The following is a 15,892-nucleotide window of genomic DNA, read 5'->3' on the forward strand; positions in this document are numbered from 1 at the left end:
GGTCTGATCAGGGTTTTATAAAGCTCCAGCAAAACCTTGCGGTTCTTAAACTCAGTCCCCCTATTAATGAAAGCCAATACACCATCATCCTTCTTAACAACCCTATCAACCTGGGTGGCAACTTTGAGGGATCTATGTACATGGACCCCATGATCCCTCTGTTCCTCCACACTTCCAAGAATCCTGCCTTTAACCCTGTATTCAGCATTCAAATTCGACCTTCCAAAATGAATCACTTCACATTATCAAGGTTGAACTCCATCTGCCACTTCTCAGACTAGCTCTGCATCCTATCAATGACGTGTTGTAACCTCAACAACCCACAACACTATCTACAACTCCCCCAACCTTCGTGGCATGGGCAAACTTACTAACCCACCCTTCCACTTCCTCATCCAAGTCATTTATTAAAACCACAAAGAGCAGAGGTCCCAGAACAGATCCTTTTGGGACACCACTGGTCACCGACTTCCAGGCGGAATACTTTCCATCCACTACTACTCGCTGTCTTCTTTCGTCCAGCCAATTCTGTATTCAGAGAGCCAAATTTCCCTGTATCCCATGCCCCCTAACTTTCTGAATGAGCCTACCATGGGGAATCTTATCAAATGCCTTACTGAAATCCATATACACCACATCCACTGCCTGAGCTTCATCAATGTGTCTCGTCACATCATCAAAGAATTCATGACCTGCCCCTCACAAAGCCATGCTGACTATTTTTAATCAAACTATGTTTTTCTAAATAATCACAAATCCTATCTCTCAGAATCCTTTCCAATATTTTGCTCTCTGCAGACGTAAGACTGATGGGTCTGTAATGCCCATGGATTTCCCTGTTCCCTTTCTTGAACAGGGGACCAACATTCGCCTCCCTCCAATCATCCGGTGCTACTCCAGTGGAGAGTGAGGACGCTAAGATCATCGCCAACGGCGCAGCAATCTCCTCCCTCGCTTCCCGTAGTAACTGTGGGTATATCCCATCAGGCCCAGGGGACTTGTCTATCCTGATGCTTTTCAAAATTTCCAGCACATCCTCCTTAATATCAGCCTGTTTGAGTCTATTAACCTGGTTCACACTGTTCTCATGAGCAACAATGTAGCGTGACCAATCCACCTACCCTGCACATCTTTTGGGTTGTGGGGACGAAACCCACGCAAACACGTGGAGAATGTGCAAACTACACACGGACAGTGACCCAGAGCCGGGATCGAACCTGGGACCTCAGCGCCGTGAGGCAGCAAGGCTAAGTGGTTAGCATTAATTGTGACAGCCATTAATGGAAAAATTAATTGGGTACAATAAATTTATTTAAAAAAAGAATAGATCTTGAAAGAAACCTGCGTAACATTGAATCAGAGTATTTAATATGAGCTACAAAACGTGCAGACTTGGAGCCTTCATGCGCTTCCAAAGCTACTGGAGCAAGTTAGTAGAGTTAAAAGAGAAGTAACTGAAGGTGAGTATGTTAGATGGTGAACAGTGATACTAGATACTGATTGGATGAAAATCTTTTTAGGGCATCACGGTGGCGCAGTGGGTTAGCACTGCGGCCTCACGACGCCGAGGTCCCAGGTTCGATCCCGGCTCTGGGTCACTGTGCGTGTGGAGTTTGCACATTCTCCCGTGTTTGCGTGGGTTTCGCCCCCACAACCTAAAAATGTGCGAGCCAGGTGGATTGGCCACACTAAATTGCCCCTTAATTGGAAAAAATTAATTGGGTACTCTAAACTTTTTTAAAAAAATTATTTTTGATGAGGCCTCAAGAGTGTCTTGGGGAAAGTTGGAAATGTATAGTGGATTGTATGTTTCTGAGTGAAGAGATTATTAGAGCTAGAGAACTTGAAATAACCTGGACATTCAAGGGTAATGGATCACAGGTGTAGAGGGAAGAATTTGATTGAGATAGGGTAGAATAATTAGGTGTACCAGGGATGGCCTTGTTTGTACATCTTGCAGAGGAGTTAAAAGTCTGGCTAAGCAGCGCAAGGAAACTGAGGCTCAATCTGGTGGTTGTGGGTGGAATCTGACAAATATTATTCATAACTGGGCAGAATTCAATAGTGCAGTCATGGGAATAGGAGGAGTCTTTGGAAATTGACATTTGAACTTAACTAGGTGGAGATCCTGCTGCAGATATCAACAGTGCCCTTTTGGAAGCAGATTTAAGGATGGAATTCATAATTGATGATCTCCATAATTGATGATCTCCATAATTGATGATCAACCATTTTTTTCCATTGGTGTGTTGTGGCAATATAAGCTAAATGGTACAATTTTCAAGGAGGTGGAGGAACAGAGTCTTCGAAGCCTTCATGCACAATGCTTCGGAGGACAGGTTGCGAAGGATGTTAAAAAAACAAATAAGTTCATAAGATATAGGGGCAGAATTAGGCCATTTGGCATGTCGAGTCTGCTCCGCCGTTTGATCATGGCTGATCTCATCCTGGTCTTAACTCCACCATCCTGCCTTTCCTCCATAACCCTTCAACCCATTACCAATTATAAATCAGTCTCACTCCTCCTTAAACTTACTCACTGTTCCATCATCCACTACACTCCGGGGTAGCAAATTCCACAGATTCACAACCCTTTGGGAGAAGTAGTTTCTCCTCAACTCAGTTTTCAAATTTGCTACCTCTTATCCTAAGAAAATGATCTCTCATTCTAGAATGCCCCACACGAGGAAGCATCTGCTCCACCTCTACTTTATCCGTACCTTTCATCATCTTATATACCTCAATTTGATCGCCCCTCATGCTTCTAAACTCTAGAGAGTATAGGCCTAAACATGTGGGATCTTTTGACTTCATAAATAAACGAGTTCAAAAGCTGGGAAATTATGGATAATATTTTTAAAACAATGGTTCGATCCCATCTGAGATATTGTGGCCATTTCTGGCCACCATACCGTAAGAAGAATTTCAAGGCCTTGGAGAGAGTGTGGAGGAGATTTACTAGAATGGAGAGACTAAAGAAGCAGCAAATGTTCCCCTTGGACCAGAGAAGGTCAAGGGGGGCTTTAATACATGTTCAAAGTCTTGGAAGGGTTTTTGGAAAGTAAATGAGGAGAAATTAATTTTCCAATGGCAGAAGGTCAGTAATCAGGGGACACAGATTTAAGGCAATTGCAAAACAACCAGGTGCGACATGAGGGGAAGAAAATTACTGAGCAAGTTGGAATGCACGGTCTGAAAGGATAGTGGAAACGGATTTAGCAGTAACTTTGAAAAGACAATTGAATAAATACTTTTAAGGGAAACAAAATTACTGAGCAATGGGAAAAAAGCAGAATACTGGGACAAATTGGGTAGCTCTTTCCAAGAACATAGCTGCTGCCTCCTGACTTTTTCTCAGTGCGACCCCACCCAGATCTGCCTCCTGTCGAGGGATTTTCCGTTTATCACCTCTGGTGCACCCCTGACGAGCCCGGAGGTTTTATGTAATGAGGCTGAAGCCGTGGGATGCCATGGCTACGGTTCTCGGCAGTACGACTTCCAGGGAGACGGCTATAGTCGGGTCTGGGAAGGCAGCAGTAATGGAGAGCGCAGGTTCTACAACCAGTGACATTGAGTCTTGATCTTGTTCTGAGATCCACCCTTCCCCCCCCCCCCCCCTTTCAGTTACAGGTAATTTCTCTTTTTATTGTTTAGGGGGTTTAGGGGGAAAATGGAGATCCGTTAGGAAGGCATGGGATTGCGTAACCAATGCCTTCCCAACACTGCCATTTTATCAACAAAAAGAAAGGTGTTTCCTCGTGTATCTCCAGCAAGATTATAATTTGCCCCATCCATGTACCAGAATGAGAGGCTGGCAGCTGCTTATCCATCCAGGACAAATAATAATAGTTTTAAGGAAAATCCTTTTTTACAGAATAAACTTGGCCCCTTCCCATTCCGTAAAAAACGGGATTTGCCTGTACACCCACCCTCAAAGGTAAGTGAAATGTGGGGTCACAGGGAAGGGGATAGCTGCTTCTGTCTCTCTCTCTCCCTCTCTCTCTCTCTCTCTCTCTCTCTCTCTCTCTCTCTCTCTCTCTCTCTCTCTCTCTCTCTCTCTAATCAAATCAAAATCGCTTATTGTCACGAGTAGGCTTCAATGAAGTTACTGTGAAAAGCCCCTAGTCGCCACATTCCGGCGCCTGTCCGGGGAGGCTGGTACAGGAATCGAACCGTGCTGCTGGCCTGCCCTGGTCTGCTTTAAAAGCCAGCGATTTAGCCCAGTGAGCTAAACCAGCCCCCGAAAGTGAAAATCGCTTATTGTCACGAATAGGCTTCAATTCAGTTACTGTGAAAAGCCCCTAGTCGCCATATTCCGGCGCCTGTCCGGGAGGCTGGTACAGGAATCGAACCATGCTGCTGGCCCGCTTGGTCTGCTTTAAAAGCCAGCAATTTAACCCAGTGTGCTAAACCAGCCATAGACATAGAGAGCCATCTCTCTCTCTCTCTCTCTCTCTCTCCCTCTCTCTCTCTCTCTCTCTCTCTCTCTCCCTCTCCCTCTCCCTCTCTCTCTCTCTCTCGCTCTCTGTCTGTCATGCAGGGGGACCACTACCTGCCAGTTCCCCATTTGGTGGAGGGCTACTTGCCACTGGAGACAGGTGACTTAAGTGGCTCATTGGACTTCAAATGAACAGGCTATCTGCCACCTTTCCTTTTGTTGATAAAATGGCATAGTGCCGGAAGTCAGTGGTTACGCAAACCCATGCCTTCCCATGCCATTTTGCTGGCCTTTCTGCTTCTGAATCTATCCCCAAAGAACCAGTAAAATGCAACCCAATGATTCAAACCAGATGTGACAATAGAACCAAAGACCAGAATAGTCAGGAAAGTATGCAAAGGTGCAAGAAATATTGTTGAAGCCATGCTGTTAATATGTGAACAGCAACAGCTCTCTGGGTTGCATGGTGTCTTTAAAGACCTCATTACAATTTAAACTTGCTTGCATGACATTGTGAATCATAGTGTGGATTAGCAGAATACTGACGTATCTACTGTTGTTCAAAAGGAATATTTAGCTTTTTAAATCGATTTTGGTATTTTTTCTCACCCATCATCTTTCTACTTCTCTCTTCAGGAAGATTCTGACAATCAGAATCCCATTGTCCAGGATAATCAAAAACTTCAAGAATCAATGAAATCTTGGGTCCGAGAAAAGAAAATTCAAGAGATACTCAGAGGTATTGTAGACAGAAACCGTATTGCTGCATATTAATTTACAGATGGTTCTGTATTTAAAATAAACCCCAAAATTCTCTTGTGTTAGAGCGTGGAGTGATAAGTTTTGCAAACTGATACTGATTGTGAAATGATTTTTAAAATTTCAAAACTTGCCACAGGTTCAACTCCAGTACAAGTGTTATTTGTTTTAAATATCAGGAGAGGAAACTTTACATGAAATGTCTCATGAAAGGAACACCCTTGCATAAACACAATCTCCCTTCTCACCCAAATTCATAAATGGCATTTGGGTTGTTCAAAGTTATTAGGCCCCAGGTTCTTGCATTTCATCCATACACCATGATTCTTCCATCGTTAAACTCCTTAAAAATCTTCAATATTCTTTGGATTGCCTTCACTGAACAAGGTGTAACTTTTCCAAGGGCTTTGAAATGAGAATAATGGCACAAATTGAATGTTCAAGTCAGTTCACTGATTCTAATTGATTTCTTTGTGGTACTGTAGCACACCCTGTGGAAGAGCGGGGAAATCACTGACTGCATCTGTATTAAATTGCAGGGGTGCAAACTCGTTGCTGTCAGTTTCACAGAGTAATGCTGACAGTTTTAACGTCATTACAATTGCAAAACCTGGGCTATTGTTTCTGTTAGCTGCTGGGAAATTATGGACCATATAAAACTATTTCACGGCACTGCGTTTGACCCAAGAAAGTCTCTTGTTTCTGTGTTGCTTTGCCATTTCTGATTTGTTTCACTGCATTAAATTCATAAAATTAAAATTGAGAAATGTGTGGTTTATGGTGATTGAAGGTAGTTGCCTGATGTGTAAGTGATATGAATACAGTTAACAAAATCCATGCAAATTCAACCACTGATCTTTTCTCCTCCTGATTGTCTCTGTACCTCTACTTCCCAATCCACAAATGTTGTCGCCTTCCAGCAATTATTGCACCAGGTTAAACTATATATGTTATCTGGATTACAGAAGAACGTAACTGAAGTTAACATCAATTTTCTTAAAGCTAGAGCTGGTTGGAAGTTTTGACCCAAAAGAAGATTAATTTTCCATTTACTTGTGCTCTTTGTTTTGGTTGCTTGTGTTCTACATACTCGTGTACAAAGAGAAATGAACTGAAGGTGGGGAAATTTGCAATGGGCCATTGAAAAACCAGTAGAAAATAAAATAAAAGCAATTAAATATTAAGATGTGAACTCAGACTTACAGAAAGGAAAAAGAAGACTGGAGAAAATACACAAGTTAGAAGACAAGTGATGGTGAATTTTGCTCAGTAAGCCACAAGATGGTGCCCACCAGACATCCCTAAAGCATTGCGACTTAGTCATGTTGGTGGTATTTTCCCCTCTGGAAACCACTGGGTTTTTGCCATGCCTTCATTCTACTTATGCACCACAGAATATTAAATGCCAATTTTTCATTTCTCCCCCTATTATTTTCAGTGAATGTTTTGCTCATCAGTTAAATCTAATGCATACAACAACTTGTATTGGATAGCACTTTGAAGACAGAAAATGGTTCAAACCACTTTGGAGAGTGGGGCAAAAGATGGATCAAAGGAACTTGAAAAAGTGAATGTCAAGCCATGGTGCGCCAGTTATAAGAGTTGATTGCAGACCTGCATTCTATAGCACCTCACAGCTAGATTCTATGAGGAAGCAGAATAGATGTGTATTCCCCAGCAATCAGGGCAGTTTCTGCTTTGCTGAATTAGATAAATCATATTACAAAGAAAACAGAAAATCACATTGCTTTCCTAATCCCCATCAGTTGATATTGAAAAGGGTTTCTTTGTCAGAATGGGATCTGTTGTGTTTTTAGTCCTGGTACCTTTCAAGATCAATCAGTGCGCAAGTAGACACAGGAAGTGATTAACATTGCAACTGTCCCTTGTTGCTGTTACAGTCAGACTAATAAGAAAACAAGTACAACAAGCTAGACATATCGTACAATACAGAACATGTTGTTCCCTCTTGTTTGGAAATGTTGGTTTGATAAAAACATTTTCTGAATTAGGGAAAGAGGGTACACTGCCTCAAAAAGTGGGTTCACCTTAACTATAATTCAGATGCTCAGGAGGTCTGCGCTGCTGATGTGGGCATTGGGAGTCTTCTGGTGCATTCATAGAATAATGTTCATTGGGGACTAATAATTTAGGACTTGTAGCTGAATTTGAAGTTTTATTTAATGCTGTTGAAGGTGAGACAACTTGAACTTCGGTCGAATTAGACTGAGGAGGTTAGACTGGAGTCGGCATTCTTTACTTAGAGGTGGCTCACGGGAAGTGCTTGTGACATAATGTGTCTTATTTAGAGGTGTATCCTGAGGTGGAGTTTGACCTGACATCTAGTCAACTTGTCTCCGCCAGATGAGATGATTTGCCGTTTACACTGTGTACGAAACGGGTCCTGTCTGAGCAATCACAGTACCAGAACCCATTTAGTTCCAGTGGTATAATTGTAAGCTAGCAAGAACCTCTTGACCGACCAGAAAATGTTTGGCTTTGATCTTTGTGCTCTTCTTTCCACTTAGTCGTAATGTTGATCTTACACAACTTGTGTTTTTGTTGGTTTTAGCAAATCAAAGCAAGTGCATAGTTACCATCTCATTGATAGGAATGCTGGCAATGTTTTTGTCATGTGGCATGTTTAGGTGTGTCAGCAGAAATGTGTTTTGAATAGAGCAATCTCCTTGCGACAACCTTAAAGTGTGTTTAATGGTTTGAGCAAATACCTCTGGTAATTCGTTGGTGGATGGTGCAAAGATGATGTGGTGAATACCTCTACACCTCAAAGTATTCTGAAACTCCTGTGAGACAAATTGAGGTCCATTGTCTGTCACAAGTCATTCTGGTAACCCGTAATGACTGAACATTTGTCTTAACCTTTGAATTGTACTCTCAGCTGTGATAGAGAATATTGTCAAAACCAACCGTTTGGAATGACCATCCACATCCACAGTCACCAAGAACCTTGTTCCTTCAACATGAGCAGCAAAATTGACGTGGCTACACAGCCAAGGGTTTGCTGACCAATCTCATGGATGGAGGGGTGCCAGTTGAGGAAAGGTTCTCACACTCAGACATGAAGTACAAGATTTTGACTTGACTATGCTGTCTTGGTCCAGGCCAGGCCACTAGAAGTAGTTCCTGGCAATCTCTTTCATGCAGACACTTCTGAATTTTCCAACACAGGTTTCCTCAATGTTCGGAGAATAATAACCCATAATCCCAACGTAAACATCCTGAGGTGACTGATAACTCCATTCTCCTGGGGCATAAGGAAGAAGATTCGGGTGGAGGTCTGGGAAAATAATGCCATCCATCACAAGGTCCATGACTTTGGACATTGTTGGGCCCACTCGAGTGGCCGCTTTCATTTGGACTGAAGTGATGGATGTGTTCTCTAACCAATAACATAACAAACTGCCAACAAGGATGATGGACCTTAGCGTAATGCCACTGGAAAAGTTAAACCAAAGTGCGAAAACTTTAATTTTCACCTGAATCACATGTTGGATTTGTACTGCATTGCAAAAAGAAACGCTGCTAGTTAAATACAGGGACCTGCAGCATTTGGAACAAAAAGGAACATGCTGACAAGAAAAGTATGGAATATGGGGGGGAGGGGGGGGGGGGGGGGGGGGGGAAATGCAGCTGTTGGAAGATTTAAAGAAAAACAGCAATCAATCAGAAGCGCTGTTTTAAGTTTAAAAACAAACTGCAGTACTCAGGAAAAAAAAAGCTAATGAAGTTCCTGATTGTAAAATACAAATGGCTCCCAATTGGCGCGAGCCCACCAGGGCTCCCCCAAGTGCGGGAAAGATACAGAGTGAAAGTCCCCGAGGCCAAAGGGAAAAATCCCCTCGAAACGCCCAGAAAAAACCCAGATTGTATCTCTGCTTAACGAGCAACAAAGAAGGGTTTTAAACTTTTAAAAACAGAGTAGCCATGTTGCCAGTGAGCTTGCCAAAACTCAGGAAGCCAAGAACTCGCAGCAGAGAAAGCCGACAGCTGCAGTGACAGCTTGAAATGAAGAAATCAGTAACTGCTCTTAAAGTGGCAGCAACTGACAAAGGGAAAAGAAAAGCTGAAAATGGCCACACTTAACGAACCTATGGGACATTTTGATAAGATTGTTGAACAATGCAGCTCCTACACTGAACATTTTGAGTTTTGTCCTTGCAAATGAAATTAGAAATGATAGAAAGATGGCAACTTGAGTGTAATGGGACTGAAAACCTTTGGCTTATTAAGAAGTTTGGTGTTGCCTGACAACCTGGCACGCGATCACATAGGACATTGTGAAACTCTTGGAGACACATTTTCCCCCTGAGCCAGAAAGAATTCGGTTTCACATAGGAAACCAAGAGGGAGAAACAATTGCGACAATATGTTGCAGTACTTAAAAAGCTCACTGAAATTGTGAATTCAATTAAGTACTGAATGATAACCTCCATTACAGGTTGATGGGTGGCCTTAGTAGTGAATCAATCCAGAAGTGCCTTCTTACAGAGGCTATCCTCACCCTGCAGAAAGCCATAGATATTACAGTCTCCGTAGAGCTGGCTACAAACGAAGCACAGCAGCTGAATGTGTAAACCGACTGCCTAACATAACAGCTGAGCATGCACACAAGATAGCCAGTAGCCAAGAATGTTACCATTGTGGAAAGCCTGGACACGATCCATCTGAATGTTGGTGCAGGGACCTTGAATGTCGTCAGTGTGGCAGAAAGGGACACATTGAGCTTTGGTGTAAAAACAAAGAAGAAACACTGAATCCGAAACACAAACCAGAAAAAAAGCTATCTGCAGTCTGACGTAGCAAGAAGAAGAATCTTCATGGCCTACAGCAAGAATGGGTGGACCGCAGTGACACCGAGCTCGAAGAAGAAGGAACCATTGACATCTTGTCAGTTCTAAGCAGTTCACAGGGCTATTGAGTGACACCACTTCTGAAAGGCAAACATAATGGGATTGGATACAGGGGAGCCGTACCTCTGTTTCCAGATGCTGTAAGGAAAAGCTCACAAACATCTACCCTTGATAACCTGCAAAAATTGTTCTAATAACATATAATGGGGAATCTGTACCTATGATGGACAAAATGGAAGTTAATGTGGAACTAAGTGAACTGCTAAGCTACCACTGTTTGTGGTGAAAGGCAACTGCCCTGCCTTGGTTGGATGGTCAAGGGTAGAGAAGATCTGCTTAAACTGGGCGGACATACATAACATTGGAAAAGAAGAAACTGGTCCGACAACTGACATACAAAAACTTGGTGTTGATTTCAAAGGAGATTTGAAAAGCATATAGGGAATTACCATGAAATTGAATGTCAAAGGGAACTCAACTGAATTTCTGAAGGCCAAAACCGTTCTTTATGCTATACAACCAAAAGTCGAAGCTGACTTGGAGCATCTGGTTTGGGTACCTGTCCCTAATGGTAAATGAGCATCACGCATCATTCCAGCGCTCCAGAAGCAGCTCCATATGCATATATTGAATTTCAAGGTTATTGTTAACCCAGTGCTACGTGCTGAATAATATCCTCTTCCCTGGATTGAGGACTTTTTTCTTGGCCTGGTTGATGCATGGGAAATTCTTGACGTTGATCTTTGTGCTCTTCTCCCCACTTGGTTGTGCTGTTCATCTTAGAATCATAGAATCACTACAGTGCAGACAGAAGCCATTTGGCCCATCAGGTCTGCACCGACCCTCTGAAAGAGCACACCACCCACGCCCATGCCCCCACCCTATCCCCGTAATCCACCAACCCCACTTTACCTTTTTCACACTAAGGGGCAATTTAACATGGCCAATCTATCCAACCTGCATATCTTTGGAATGTGGAAGGAAACCGGAGCAACTGAGGGAATCCATACAGACACGGGGAGGACATACAAACTCCACACAGGCAGCCACCCATGACTGAAATTAAACCCGGGTCCCCAACGCTGTGAGGCAGCAGCGCCAACCACAACTTGTCGTGTTTTTGTTGGTTTCAGCCGATCAAAGTAAGTGTGCAGTTGCTGTACCGCTAGTAGGAATATTGGAGGTGCTCAAGTCGTAGCATGTGGTATGCTTCAAAATTCTACAGAATAGGCCTATTCCAGGCCTTTTCACAAATGCACATTGCTGAGAAGTTCTAAGAATATGTTATCATCACAGCAAGGGATTGTACAGATATTGCAGTTTGCATTCTGGAATGACGTCAGCCTCCGCCCTGCTTCAGAGGACCGTGAACCGGATCGTGAGTGGCTTGCCTGGAGTTTGCTGCCACCGTGATAACATCATGGTTATGGATAAAATTGATGAGGATCACCTCCAGAACTTGGATCGCACCCTCAGTGCCAGTTTGTTATGTTTTTGGTCCTGATACATTTCAAGATGAATCAGTATTCAAGCAGGCACGGGACATGATTAACATTGCAACTGTTCTTTACTGCTGCCTCAGTAGAACGTAAAAATAAAAAATTAGAGTACCTAATTTACCTTTTCAAATTAAGGGGCAATTTAGCCTGACCAATCCATCTACCCTGCACACCTTTTGGTTGTGGGGGTGAAACGCACGCAAACATGGGGAGAATGTGCAAACTCCCCATGGACAGTGATCCAGAGCCGGGATCGAACTTGTGACCTCGGCCCTGTGAGGCAGAACTGCTAACCGCTGTGCCACCGTGCTGCCCATTGCCTCCGTAGAACTAATGAAAAAACATGGATCCTGCAATCCCCCACTGCACTGGCTTGCAAAGTACGACAAGCCAGATAAAACATACAATACAAAACAAGATCCACATGTTTTAGATGGTTGCCGGTTGTTGTGATTTTTGTTTATTGTTCCCAGCATGGCCATGCGCAATTTTAAAGGGCACGTTGATTGCTTTGTTACAACATTCTCTATGGGTTGGAATACTGGCTAAATTATTGTGTTTTCCATAAACTGGTTGCTTTCATTTTACTGCTGCATTATGTCTTTTAGGCCCATACAGTTTGCAGGGGCATAGAGTAAAGATCTACCAACCAGACTCTTCCGAAGAATGGGTCTTTGCGGTTGTTGCACATCATGACCCTGCTTCGCGCACCATGGTGGTCACCACAGAACAGGTACAATGTGGGGCTGACTTTAAACATATGTTATAGTTTGCCTTCACTTTTCACATGTTCCACCCAGAAGGTACAAATCTGCGTTTCCTTTGACTGGCGATAGCCAGACTCTGGCTTTGGTTGGATCTTGTGGGCATTTGATGTTTACCCTGAGGGATGCAATGGGGAGTGACTAACGTTATTTATGTTGGCACTAGAGAAGTCTTTGTCCACATTCTCCTTGCCTAGGATTTTATGTGGATATTGGATTTTGAAGGCCATAAGATAGTAAGGGGAGGACTGATGAAAAATGTGAACAGATGTTAACATTGAACCAAGGAGCATTCCACACTTAGAAATAGGAGAGCCCTAATAGAATAATAATGGATGATGGAAGCACCATAGTTGTTCTGCAGATCATGAGGCTGTTGTGGAGACCATTCAAGTCAAGATGAAGGCAACTGTACAGCAGCAAGCTACTGGGCTATTGTTGCAACTGTTCAAACTATTTTTCCTGGCCAATAAATATCTTGTGTTTGATATTCTGTCTTTATCAAATTTTGCTGCAGGTCCTTGACGATTACCAAAAAGAGTTAAAAAACAGAGTTCCACAAGAATAACATTTATTTTCTCTCCATACAAAACCTTAAAAGAACTTTCCGAACCAGCTTTAAAGCTTGAAATTGTGATCACATGATATTGAATTCCCAAACTCAGTTAAAATGGGATTCACATCTAATTTGGCAGTGGCTCTGAATTCAGATCACTGTCAATCTTGGGCAGTTGATATCTCATCATATTTAAGGGCATAGAAGTATGTTTCTGTTGCTGACTTGTTTTTCATAATAGGAACAGCAGACAAAGACTGTTGATCCTTTGCGGATTTATATCACACTTGTGGATGAAGTGCTTCAATTACTGAAAGGTGAAATTGGGATTCTATGTAAAAGCATCGAGCCAAATGAAAGCAATGCAGCAATGGTGAGTGATATCAGTTCTTACTGTAATCTTTTGAAGGGTTATCCAATCATTATTTTCTCCTATTGGTCTATACCCACATGTCAGGTGGTGACCTGTTGTTCTACTTCTGCTACGACTCATAATGAAGCAATATTGATGCTCTGTGATGGTATGTACTTATAAGCCATCGTGCACCTTTCTCTCCACACAGTAATAGCTATGATTGTATGATATTCACTGATATGATCAAACTTAAAATAAGTTTCACATAGCCTGATTGCTCAAGGCAGAGTGTTATTTATAGTATAAGTATCTGGTTTTGGTTCGATCCCAGTTAACAGTGTTTAACATGCTCTGTGTTCGGCCGCTAGACTATTTTGTACTGGTAGTGTTTCAGCTAATGGCTGTTGGGGGAATCTGTGAAATGTACCTCTTATTAATTCTGTAGAGTTCCATTAATGGCGTTTGGAGAAAAGGCAGCAATATCATCTTGTTGTTCGTCTTTTCAATTCTACAGGTTGCTCAAAAACAAGTATCTCAAAACTCCAGAAGCAGACGCAAGAAGGGAGCTGAGCCCAGTCCACCTTACAGTCCAACTAAAGAAACTGATGACAAGGGTAAGGCACAAGCTTGTATTAGAACTAAGGAATATAGCATCGTTGTGGGTTAATGAAACTACTAACTGGGGTAGGAGAGAGGGAATCTGTCCATGGTTTGCATTGACAACTAAGCAAATAGCTCTTGGACTATGGTTATTAAATTTAGCAAATACAAGCATGTGCCCAGGGTGTCCAATCTACAATTTCAGAAGATAACTGCAATATCCCCAAAGGAAAGCCATGTTCTCATTGCAGAAATTGTTTTTATTGCCAGACAACAGCATAAATAATCTAAAAGTCAAAAGTAGAGGAATCTGACGACCTTGCAGATGCCCCAAGTTTCGGTATAAGATTCAGCAACCCTGGTTTGAAAGCCGACAGCATTGCTTCCCCAAAGTTTTCCCAATGTGACCATATTTAATGCCTCAGGCTCTGTGCGAACCTAAGTGAATATATGGGAGGTAATGAGTGCTGTTGAACAGGTTTTCAGTAGAGGAGGGGAGGGTTTGACTGCAGGGACTGGGGAATCTACAGTTGTTGGAAGTGTTTAATCAGTTGGACATGGAGAAGCTTCAGTTGCTGGTTGGGGTGGGAAGAGTTTGATTGGTTGGGCACGGGGAAGTTCCAGGTTCTGGATGGGTTGGGAGAAGATTTATTGGTTGGGCATGGGGGAGCTCCAGTTGCTGGGAGGGATGGGCGAAACGAGGAAGTTGACAAAAGGCAGTGTTTCTACAAAGAAACGCAAACACCTGCCTTTTCATGTGCTTTATTTGCAGCAGCAACTGGGTCTCTGAAAGAGCTGTCTTATCAAGTCACACCCCCCAATATATTAATTATGGGTGACTTTAAACTTTGTGTAGATTGGGAATATAAAATTGGCAGAGGTAGCCACAATGAAAAATTCCTAGAGTGCATTCAGGACAGTTTCCTAGAATATAATGGTGTGGATAAAAACAATAACTATCACTAGAGAAAAAGTACTCTGGGAAAATAAATGGGGCTAAAGGTTAAAGTCCCCTGGCCTGATGGGTTGCATCCTAGAATATTAAAGGACGTTGCTATAGTCATAATCGCAAAGTACCAGAGAATTGGAAAACTGCCTATGTAACAAACACCCTGATTCAAAAAGGGAGGGAGACAAAAAAAAATAACTACTAGGTCAATTAGCTTAACACCTGTCATTGGGAAAATATAATATAATCAAGCAGAGTCAGTGTGACTTCATGAAGGGGAAATCGTGTCTGACAAATCTATTTAGACTTCTTTGCAGTGGTAACGAGCAAGATAGATAAAGGGAACCAGTAGATGCATTATTTTAAAATTCTAAAATGTCTTCACTAAGGTAATACATAAAAGGCTACTTATAAGAGAGCCCATGGTGTTGGGGGTAGTATATTAGCATGGATAGAGGATTGGTAACTAATAGATGACCGAGTTGGGATAAGAGGAACATTTTCAGGATGGCATCCTGTAAATAGTGGATCAGTGCTGGGGCCACAATTATTTCCAATATCTGTTCATGACTTGGACAAGTGAAGTGAATATACTAGCGCCAAATTTGCAGATGGTACGTAAATAGGTGGGAAGGATGACACACTGAGGGATATAGCTAGGTTAAGTGAGTGGACAAAAACGTGGATGTTTCAGGTGGAATAAATAATGTGTTTAAGATAAAATAATGTAAGATGGAATAATGTTTAAAATGGAATGTAATGCCAGAAATATTAAGTTATGCACTTTGGTAGGAAGAATAAAGGAGCTGAATATTATTTAAATAGAGAAAGACTGCAGAAAGCTGCAGCACAGAGGTATTTGGGGGTCCTTGTGAGTAAATCACAAAAAGCAAGCATGCAAGATAAGGTAATAGGAGAGGCAAATGGAATGTTGGTATTTATTTCAAAGGAAATGGAGTGTACAATAAGAAAGTCTTGCTAAAACTGTACAAGGTATGAGTTAGAGCACACTTGAAAATGAAAATTGCTTATTGTCATTATTGTCACAAGTAAGCTTCAAATGAAGTTATTGTGAAAAGCCCCTAGTCGCCACAATCCAGC

At 42.3% G+C, this 15,892-nt stretch overlaps 1 protein-coding gene across 2 annotated transcripts in view; it reads left to right on the forward strand.

Annotated features, from left to right (window-relative positions):
* LOC119965096 (lysine-specific demethylase 3B-like) overlaps positions 1–15,892 on the forward strand; it is a 152,699-nt gene that overhangs the window by 31,606 nt on the left and 105,201 nt on the right. For both annotated transcript variants that reach the window (XM_038795387.1, XM_038795388.1), the window contains exons 4-7: positions 5,075–5,177; positions 12,176–12,300; positions 13,129–13,260; positions 13,757–13,856. In XM_038795387.1, the coding sequence (XP_038651315.1) occupies positions 5,075–5,177; positions 12,176–12,300; positions 13,129–13,260; positions 13,757–13,856 (460 nt within the window). The remainder of the gene's footprint in view (positions 1–5,074; positions 5,178–12,175; positions 12,301–13,128; positions 13,261–13,756; positions 13,857–15,892) is intronic.

Source organism: Scyliorhinus canicula, chromosome 4 (assembly GCF_902713615.1).
Source record: "Scyliorhinus canicula chromosome 4, sScyCan1.1, whole genome shotgun sequence".
Classification (NCBI taxonomy): Eukaryota; Metazoa; Chordata; class Chondrichthyes; order Carcharhiniformes; family Scyliorhinidae; genus Scyliorhinus; species Scyliorhinus canicula.